At 27.1% G+C, this 10,908-nt stretch overlaps 1 protein-coding gene across 4 annotated transcripts; it reads left to right on the forward strand.

Moving 5' to 3' along the window:
• The first annotated feature begins 1,585 nt into the window (after window positions 1-1,585).
• LOC100794379 (probable galacturonosyltransferase 15) lies at window positions 1,586-8,673 on the forward strand. 4 transcript variants are annotated; one of them, XM_003518469.5, is made up of 6 exons: window positions 1,586-2,021; window positions 4,756-4,799; window positions 5,915-6,070; window positions 6,164-6,745; window positions 7,185-7,487; window positions 7,963-8,673. In XM_003518469.5, the coding sequence occupies exons 1-6, from the start codon at window positions 1,835-1,837 to the stop codon at window positions 8,257-8,259; spliced, it is 1,569 nt and encodes a 522-aa protein (XP_003518517.1). In that variant the 5' UTR covers window positions 1,586-1,834; the 3' UTR covers window positions 8,260-8,673. The 4 variants fall into 4 exon arrangements, with proteins under 4 accessions (XP_003518517.1, XP_040865450.1, XP_040865443.1 ...); XM_041009516.1 differs by lacking the exon at window positions 4,756-4,799 and having other exon boundaries at window positions 1,899-2,021; window positions 7,963-8,653; XM_041009509.1 differs by lacking the exon at window positions 4,756-4,799 and having other exon boundaries at window positions 1,912-2,021; window positions 5,896-6,070; window positions 7,963-8,655.
• The last annotated feature ends 2,235 nt before the right edge of the window (window positions 8,674-10,908 follow it).

Below are 10,908 nucleotides of genomic sequence, written 5' to 3' on the forward strand. Positions count from 1 at the left end.
ATAAGTATATCTCATGAAAAAACAATAATTAATATTTTAAAAAATTCATAATTTATTATATATGTACATAATATTAACTATTAATCTTATTTATTTTTCTCTCTAAAATAAATAAGCCCAAATATATAACTATAGGCTAGATATTTTACTTGTGATTGCTTTCTGCTGTTTTCTGATCATGAGTACATCAAGCGTTGTGTTGCACACATAATTCGATAATATATAGTTTTAGAATATGATCAATAACTATAGAGTAATTTAAAAAATGGATACAAAAATATAAGAGCACAAAAGTGCATGGGAAAAAATTGAGCAACACGTAGAGCAGTGGCAGACCTATGTTGATTTCAGGGTGTACTTGCCCCTCTCATTTTTTTAAAATTTATTAAATTTATAAATAAAATTTTATATTTTATTTTATTTATATTTATATAATTCAACCTGATTTTATTTTTATTTTTTATATGTTCTCAAGAAGTTGGAGACAGAATCACCAACCTCAACATTAATTTCGAAAAGAAAAAAAAACGAGTGAAAGTGGTACAGTGGTAGTAGTTCTTTTTTCTCTTTTTGAGGGACGTACTTCTATGTTAATAGTCATTAAAAACGTTAGATTTCCAAAAGATAGTACATTATTAAAAGTTTTAAAATATTATTTTTTAGTATATCAATAAAAAAAATTAAAAGTATAAGTTTTTATTAAAAATCTTATTTTGTTCTGTTATTAAAATTGTTATTAATAGGAGTATATCCAAGTTATTTTTAAAATGATATTATTATTATTTGTTTAACCAATATTTTTAAGATATTAGTTAATAAGATTAATTTTTTTAAATTATTGATAGGGATCATAAAAAATGTAACAAATTAAAAAAAAATTGAAGAGAAAAATAAATACATTCAATGTACTTGTTCAATACTTTTATGTAATCAAGAAAATTGTTATGTTTCATTCATGCAAATAAATAGATTTTATTTTATCATTAGCACTATTATTTTTCAAACAAAAAAATTTCAATAATTTAAAATGATACTCTAAGACACTTTTAAATAATTTACACACACTAAAAAATATTAGCATTAAATTTATTAATAATCTATATTTTTTTTCTAAAATACTCTCAAAATTATTGAGATTCGTACTCTTACTTTTTTGTTTATTAAAATTATTTTTTACCAAATTAATTAATATGTGTTAGTTATTTTTTCTAATTTTCATAATAGAGAGAATAATTTTATCTTATTATTTTATAATATGTATTATAAATTAAGAGTATTTTGGTTAAAATAAATTAATACAGGATATAACTTGAAAAAATCTTATAAAAAGGGTAAATAAATTTTAAAAAAAGTGTTTAATATATAAAGATGGAGGAAGTATTAATATTTATTTTAATTTTTAAATATTTTCACTTTTTATAAATGAAAAAAATAATAAAATCGTATAAAAAATAAAAATATAATATATAAAATGTTGATTAGGCCTATCAATTTATATATTATTTTTTTAAAAAAAATAAAGTGATCAAATACTACAAAAAAAAATGAAATTGAAAATACTGCATGTGGTCATAACTCATAAGTAAAAGGAAGATAACTGTATCTCAAAGAAGTGGCTGGCACGTGATGGAGGTGTCGGTGAAAGAGTGTCAAAAGAGTAAATAATGCGAAAAACGAGATCGCAACACCAACGTGTCCTTGCAATATAATCATTTCCCGCGACTTTGGTTTTCGCATTTCCACTCTTTCTTTATCTCACTGCAACACAGATCCGGTGCCGATTCGATCGGAGAGAAAGCTAGCTAGATATATATAGGCGAATGGAATTCAGAAGATGAAGTTCTATGTATCTGCCAAAGACGCCCGAAAAGGATCCGTCAAGACAACTGTTCCTGCCGACACCGTCGCCGCTCGCCGGATTTCCAGCCGGACGGTGCTGGTCCTCGGAATCGTCTTCCTGCTCAGCTTTGTGAGAGTGGCGGTTTTGGTGCTGGAATCTTCTGCGGTGTGCTCCACCTTTGGTAATTCTTCTTTTCCGATTTCTTTTTTACTTTTCGTTCGTAATTCTTGTTTTTACTGTTTCGTAGTAGACAGTTCGGTAAGGAAAACAGTTGAGTGTGAGACAAGTACATATGAATGAATTTCAGTGTACACCAAAGTACCACACCATATCATAGTGAAAATAATAAATACCAAAACTTACTATTTTCAGCTTCATTTGTCTTCTTCTAGGTCCAACATAATGTCAAGGACTTTTCAAAATTCTGTTAACGATTTACTTTAATAATACTAGTGTTTTTAAGAAACATTTTGAAATGAAATGTTTATAAATAACAAATATTTGCTGCAATTAAAACTTTAATAAGTATTCTAAAGTCTAAACACATGCAATATCATTCTCTTTTTTTTTAATATTTATTTTTTCATAGACAAATGCATGCAGTTGTTTCAATCTAAACTTAAGATTTATCATTTTTAATGATGTTAACTAATTAATGGTTACTAATTCTTTTTTTTATAGAAGAAATGGTTACTAATTCTTAATCACTAATCAAGATTGAATCTTAATCATTGTAATTAATTTTTATGCTAGAAATTAAATCATAATATTTTATTATTTTAATTTCCTAAATACTAAAGAAAGAATCTAAAAGTAAAGGAAGTGTCGCCTTTCTATTTATATTGTGTTCTTTTGTTAAACTTCAACTTTAAAAGAAATAAGAAATTAGAAACAAGTGATGGAGTAGTAAAAAAGTCACAATTGTGAATATGAGACAGATTTTTTTTATAAAAAAAAATTCGATCCAGGTTTCTAAAATTTTCGTAATTACCATCGTAACAAAAATATCATGCATGTCCTCATTTGTTTCTCAAAGTCATTTCTTAATTCTTCCAATGATAAAACCTTTCAATAATAAAAAATAAATAAATCTTCCAATGACAAAAGTACATATATGGAGGTTCATTTTCCATCAAAGTCATATGTTCGAAAATACACCAAATGAATGTGGACTTGACTAATTAAATAAGTTGAGTTAACAGAATTAAGCTCGACTTGACTAATTAAATAAGAATTAATTAACTTAACTCAAACTCCGATTCAAATTTGGTATGACTGTTTTTTTAGTCTAAATTTGATTCTATTCAAAATTGTTAAAAATTTAGTTCAACTTGTTTGTTTGGATAATTTGAATTATGCTATACATTTTTATTATTTATTATGTTATATGTTTTGATTTATTTATTTCATACATAAAATAAAATTATTTTGAAACCGATCAAAAATTAATTATATGAATTGAATTGCATGTGTAAAAATGTTAAATATATAACGACGAAACATAAAGCTTATTAGAATATTACAAGCTATTTACGATATTTTAAAGTAAAACTAAGTAAAAATTTGCCTTTCTATAATTGAATGTGTAATTCTATTCAGTAAATTAAAATTAAAACAAAAAAAAATCAATATTTCATAATTTTTTTCTTCAGTTCTAATTTTTTTAATTCCTATAATTTCTAGAAAAATGTTTTAATGAAGAATGAAAAATTATCCTATCAAACATTACTTAATAACAATATCAAACAAATATAATTTCAGATGGTAAAATTAAATGAATTTATAAAATTTTCTTACCCTATTAACCATTCCCATATTTTTATCATTTAAAACTATTAATTTTTATGATAACTAGCATTTTTGTTTATGTATTAAATGAGATGAGTATTTTGTAATAATAAAAATTTATACCTAAATTTTTTAACATTTTTTAATATTCAAATTATAGGTATATATAATTTTTTTAATATATTAAATGAGATGAGCATTTTAGGTATATTTTTTAATATTCAAATTATATCATACCTAAAATTTATAATAAATACAATATTTATAAATTATATTTTGAGTTTATAGTCAACAGTTTAAATTATGATATAAATTTGTTTTTAATTATTAATAATTTCTTTAAAAACAGTTGTTGATATTTAATTTTAATATGAAGAAAAAAATTAGATCAAGATAGCTAGGCAATTAAGAAGATATTATTATTATTATTATTATATATAAAGGAAAACGTTAACCAATGCAATAAGGATTAAGGGTATCGGTTAAGAAAGTAAAAAAAAAATTATCCGAATTCATAAAAATTCATTTTTCTATAAATTTTAAATGAGCTTTCGTATTATTTTTAATAAAAAAAAATTCTGTTTTACTAATTTTTTAACTAGTATTCTTATAGGAGCATTGGTTTATATATATATATATATATATATATATATATATATCATTTTAAAAAAATAGCTATATATAAATAAAGACAATTAAAAAGATAGTAGTACTAGTTTAAGATGATAGAAAGGATTTTTCTCTCTCATTGATAAGATAATTAATATGTTAAATGCGTATCCGCATAAAAGAGAAGAAAAATAGTTAAAGGTGTTTAATTACAAGAGTTGATGGAACGAAAGTCTCACTCTTTATGTTATTCATTATAATTTATTTTATATATATATATATATATATATATATATATATAAATTTAAAAGTCATACTTAAGTTATTATTTTATTAATAGTGGTATATAAAAATCATCGCACTGATAGGATATATCAAAATTAAAATTACATATTTACCCTGTTTAACTCAAAATTATACAAAGATAAATTTAACTCCTAAATCATCCTTAAAATGAGCTCATCTTTGTTGAAAAGTTGATGACAACATCTATACATGAACCATTGTAATTGTTGCAGATTGCGTGGGATCGACATTTTTCGGCGGAGGTGACGCCGATCTGGTAGAACCAATCTATTGTTATTATTTTTATTGACTTGTTTATTTTAATTAGTTGAATAAACATCTTATAACGTTATAAGTATTCATTTTTAATAAATTATATTATCATTAATTCGTTTTAAGGTGAGCTGGATAATGCTGGAATAAATAATTTTGAATTTCTATGATTTATTTGTATAAAATCAACGCAACACTAAGTACACTAATATATATTCTTAGTATTTTTTTATTGATTTTTAATAAAAAGCTTATTATTTAACTGTCTATTTTTGTAAACACTAATACCAGTTGATTTTTAACTCTTTCTTATTATATTGTGTAGTCAACAGTAATGTTAAGATAAATACCATAATGCTTTAAATTTAAAATGAAATGAATTTAAATACCAACATTGCCAGCTCACAGACGTGAAAGATGATATGTGTCGTATGCGAGGTATTCATACGGGGATCCAACAAAAAAAAAATAATAAGACAAAATAAAAGTTTAGAAGAGAGACTATCGAATGATAAGTGACAACAACATTAAACATATAATCCATGATTTTAACATTTGTTATGCCCGTAATAAATATCTTACGGATATAACACATGTTAGAAAAATATTTAAAATTTGAGAAAATAGGTTAGAAATATATTTTGATAAAAAATGATATTTGACTATATATTCGCTTAAAGATTAGTTACCGTTTGACTTGCATGCCAGAGAACCAACTATTATAAATTACGCTTAAATTGAACTTTTATTTAGACACCACAATGAATCAATTATTTAAATTGCATGTGCTGAAATTTAGTTTTTATTTAGAATAACGAGGACAGTAAGGATTGATTAAATTAATATTCTAATATCATCTTATAAAACTGATTGAAAAAACTTTAACACTTTGGTGAAAGCACATAAATGGTTTTATTTATAACTTTGTAAGTTTTAAGTGAAGTTTTATCCCTTAAAAAAAAAAGGGAAGTATTATAATTTATTATAGTTTTTATAGTAAGAAAAAATATATATGAAAAAACTAAATGAGAAAATTATTTTAACTTTTATCTCAAATTTTACGTTCCCGGAACTTTCATTCCCGTTTTTTACGGTGATAGTGTATGTATATGCATGAAGAAACTCAGAGATGAGCTGACCAGAGCGCTAATAGAAGCAAAGGTTATCGATGGCAATGCTAACGAAGGAGGAGCAATAATGTCATTTAACGAGCTTGTGAAAGTGTTGGCGTCAAAACAAGACCTCAAGGCATTTGCTTTCAAGACCAAAGCCATGGTACACACAAAATTTACTGATTATTTACGTTGTTAATTACTCTTAGGATCGATATAGTGTAATGTCTGATATGTCATGTTGATATATATGTAGCTGTTACGGATGGAGCGTGAGGTGCAATCAGCTAGAAAGCAGGAGTCACTTTATTGGCATATAGCTTCACACGGTGTTCCTCAAAGTCTGCATTGTCTTTGTTTGAAGTTGGCTGAAGAATACGCTGTAAATGCCATTGCACGATCTCGTCTACCTCTTCCTGAACATGTCTCTCGCCTCGTTGACCCCACTTTTCACCACATTGTTCTCCTAACCGACAACGTCCTTGCGGCTTCTGTTGTTGTAACCTCCACTGTTGAAAATTCAGCCAACCCTGAAAGATTAGTCTTTCACGTTGTTACTGACAAGAAGACTTTCACTCCAATGCATACTTGGTTTGCCATCAACTCTATTAACTCAGCAGTTGTTGAAGTTAGGGGGTTACACCACTATGATTGGTCTAAAGAAGTGAACGCTGGTGTTAAGGATATGCAGGAAACTAATAACTTAATTTGGAAGCACTACTACAGCAACTATAAACAAAAGGAGCTTGACCATAGTGAAGACCATAACAGATATTTGGAAGCTTTGAGGCCTAGCAGCCTTTCCTTGTTGAATCATCTCCGCATCTATATCCCTGAGGTAATACATATTAGTTTTCTTTTTTCTTTAGCCAGCCCTAATGCTAAGGTCAAGGTTTTAAAAACAAGTCTACAACCACATTTTCAATGTTGGAAGGTTTCTGTAGTGTTTGCAACTGCAATGCGATTGCAATTACAATTGTGGCTGTATTCATTCGCAATTTCCTATAAGAGGAATACTAGTGACATTTGTTTTTACTAAAATTTATTAAAAATTATTAATTTTAACTTCTTATTTAAAAATTCTCTTTCATGATTTAGAAATATCATCCACCAAAATCGGTAATCATTCCACTTTCCTGCAATATCAAAGAACTCAACGAAATTATATAGGACTGTACGCAATTTAAAACCTTGAGTAAGATTTTAGTAATAAAAACACGAATGCTCAGTGATGATTCATGATTGTTTCATAATCTGATTTTTGTGGACCATCACAGCTCTTTCCAGATCTAAACAAGGTAGTATTGCTGGATGATGATGTGGTAGTACAACATGACCTATCTTCTTTGTGGGAACTAGATCTTAATGGCAAAGTCAGTGGTTCAGTGTTCAAGTCATGGTGTGAGAACAGTTGCTGCCCTGGAAACAAATACGTCAACTTCTTGAACTTTTCACATCCTATCATATCATCCAACTTTGACGGTGATAAGTGTGCATGGCTCTTTGGCGTGGATATATTTGATCTTGAAGCTTGGAGAAAATCAGATATTACTAAGACCTATCATCAATGGCTGAAACTTGTAAGTATATGTTGATGAATTTAAGGAAGTTAGGCGACTGCATTTCTCTATAAAATGTGTTTTGACGAATTAATATCCATATATGCTTCAAAATGGAACCAGCAAGATAATGTTTCAACTGCACATTCTTCCTTTTTAAGGGTGTCTCATCATTCTTGATGAACAACAACACGAGTGATTTGAAATGTTCATAATTTTTTTTTATTAGTTAGTATGAACTATAAGAAGTATCAAGCAGTTGTATTATAATATCTTATCTTACGAAAATGATACATGGACACCTGGAGAGAAATAGAGATATATGAAAGAAAAAAAGGTGTAGATATATATAGTATGTGATATAATATGTAGATATATATAACAGTGACAAGAAAAGAGATAAAAACAAAAAATTAAGATTTGCTAATGTAGACATGTTTGGTTTTTTAGTATCATTAATTGCATGTATAGTTGTCTGATTTGAAATTTGACACAGAACGTCCAGTCTGGGTTGACATTATGGAATCCAGGAATGCTCCCAGCTGCCTTGATTGCTTTTGAGGGTCAAGTGCACCCCATAGATACATCATGGCTCGTCACTGATTTAGGTTATCGCCATCGATCAGAAGAAATAGGCAACAGCATAGAGAGAGTGGAAACTGCTGCTGTTGTTCATTTCAATGGCCCAGCAAAGCCGTGGCTTGAAATTGGTTTACCTGAGGTTCGAAGTTTATGGACTAGATATGTAAATTTCTCCGATAAGTTTATTAGCAAATGTAGGATTATAGTGTGAAGAGACAAAGTTAACTGTTCCACCTCCAATATTGAGATAGAATCAATGATACCGTATGGAACAAGAGGGAAGAAGGTCTTGCCTTCAGTCTCTGACTTACGGTAATTATCCATGCATATGTCCATATATAAATAGCAAATAGATGACGCAACTATACAATACGTCGCGTACCATGTTAGAAGAAGCTAGCAGCAGCTCATGCAGTTTAAGAATATGAAGATACAAGCATCATAATGCATGCAGTAGTCTAGTAAATTATTTTATTTTTCTTAATGTCATTGGAGATATTGTTTTACTTGAACAACATTTGTATCTTGTTAATTTTTTAGTTTAGATCCTTGCTTGAATTGAATGTATAGTTAAATTAATGGTTATCAAATCTCCTTACATACTATATATTAACCCTTTTCAGTACGATTATTTTTAATTTTCTAGATTGATTCTAGGTATATAGATGCAAAATCAATTGATTAAAAAAGCAGGTTGAATATTTAGGATCAATAAGTGTGGCTGAAGCAAATTTTGATTAACAAAATTAAAATAATTTTGTTGACTTTATACGAGAGAGTTATAATGTTGGAGCCTTTTTCATTGTTTATATGATTTTTTTAATATATGTCAACTTTTTTGTTTTATAAAAATTAATAATAAATATTATTTTTATTGGTGATCCTAATGTTTAAACTTTAGTTATTCTATCTTTAAGTACCATCCTGATTATATTTTTCTCTTTAAATTTAACTTATACCTTTTGAATAATTAATCCTTACTTTACTTTAAGTATGCATCTATATAAATGCATTCCATTATTTTCACGAACACTATATTTTTTTATATTTAAATAAAATAATAGCAATTAAAATTCCGACATATTTAATAAGAGGAAATTTAAAATTAAAATGAAAATTAAAGTGCCCATAGAAGACACTGATCAATATGTAATTTATTTTATATTTGTAATATGTATCTAGGCATAATGTTTTAATGGTGACAGTCTTCAGGAATAAACTTGCTTTTTGAAATTAGTGAATTTTTTAGCTTCCAGGTAATATAAAAGTTAATTTTAGATGTATATACCACATAATTTTAGAAATATATTTACAATTTTATCCTATAAATGATTAATTTTTATTTAAATAAAAATAAATTTCTATATAAATTTTTAAAATTTATTTCTAAATAAAAATAAGTCTTTTAACATCAATTATAAAAATTAATTCTACTAAAAGTTAAATGCGGAAGGATATTTTGAGTCAAAAGAGGCCCTAACAGAATTTGATATGTAAATCTTTATAATTATGTTTTTGAAATAGGACTTCCTTGAAAGCACTGCAACACCAAGCTTTTAAATAACGAATAATATTATTTATTTAAAAACAATTTTTACACACTCACTTATTTATTTATATTATACTACCATTTATCTTACAACATTTGTTGCTTTTTCTATCTCTCTTCCTTGTATATAATAACAAAATTCTTAAATACATAATCTGTGATCATGAAAGTTACCTTTCAAAAAGGAGGCAGAGGAGCCATCACAATTGATTGGTAGAATTTCACTCGGACAACAAGCTGGACATCAAGGAACAGACCCTGGTAACAAATGTTGCCGAGTTTTGTCACTATGGCAAGAAACCGAGGATTTTTTGGAAGCAAAACTGCTTAAAGACTTAGGACCATAGGGATTACTACTTAATGCAATTTCTGTATGTATGCTGGAGGGAGTGTACAGGTCTACAGTCTACTGTGTCATTTTTTCTCTCACGTGAGCGGCTATATTCTTCATTTATGTTGAAATCAAGCAGCCCAAGAGCTTATACCTAATACACGTACTTATTTGGATAAATTTTCTGGTAATTACAAGAGAAAAAATGAAATAAACATTACACGCAAGTTAAAATTATATATATAATATGTTTTGACAAAGCTTACATACAAGTTAAAATTAGTTTTTTTTAAGAAGTTAAAAAAAAAACTTACTTATTTTCACCTATGGGTGAAGTTCATTAATTTAATTTTACTTTCTTATTTTCATTTCTATGTATAAGTGTTTATAAGAAAATCTATCCAAACAATCTAATATGGATTGCGGCCCTAATTAATAATAGAATGTGGTTGGGCTCGTTAATGTTTAAGTTTAGGTATCATGTTGTCCTAAAAGTCTTAACTTAATAACTCAAACATTTCTAACTTATTCTCACTTTTTTTTTTTAATTTACTCGTTGTTTTGAGACTTGTAAATTCTCCGGCACAATCAAACACCATAACTATATTATTCTTCAAATGCTCGAGAATCGGAAGTACCACTAATCTTAAGAGTGTTTGTTTCATGGATTATTTTTTATTTTCAAAATATCAGAATGAAAATATTTATTCTCATATTTATTATGAGATAATAAAATAATTAGTCAGATATACAGTACATTTTTTTATAATACTCATAAATAATATTTTTATGTTATATTTCTAGGATTAAAGAAATAATATCTGAAAGAACCCCCCTTAATCCTCCTCTAATTTGTTGTCCAACTTTGAAGTTTTAGGCTTTAGTAGTTCTTCAAAACAAGGATTTTTTCCTCATTAGCGGAGAGTGACCATGGCATAAAAAATTGCAATCATTCAGGCTTTTGTAATTTCAGAATTATA

The sequence above is a fragment of the Glycine max genome, chromosome 2 (assembly GCF_000004515.6).
Source record: "Glycine max cultivar Williams 82 chromosome 2, Glycine_max_v4.0, whole genome shotgun sequence".
NCBI classification, from domain to species: domain Eukaryota; kingdom Viridiplantae; phylum Streptophyta; class Magnoliopsida; order Fabales; family Fabaceae; genus Glycine; species Glycine max.

Coding starts and splice junctions, on each gene's coding strand:
- LOC100794379 (XM_003518469.5), top strand. CDS start 1,835: ATGAAGTTCTATGTATCTGCCAAAGACGCCCGAAAAGGATCCGTCAAG. Junction 6,746..7,184: donor TCCGCATCTATATCCCTGAG/GTAATACATATT, acceptor GGACCATCACAG/CTCTTTCCAGATCTAAACAA. Junction 7,488..7,962: donor ATCATCAATGGCTGAAACTT/GTAAGTATATGT, acceptor AATTTGACACAG/AACGTCCAGTCTGGGTTGAC.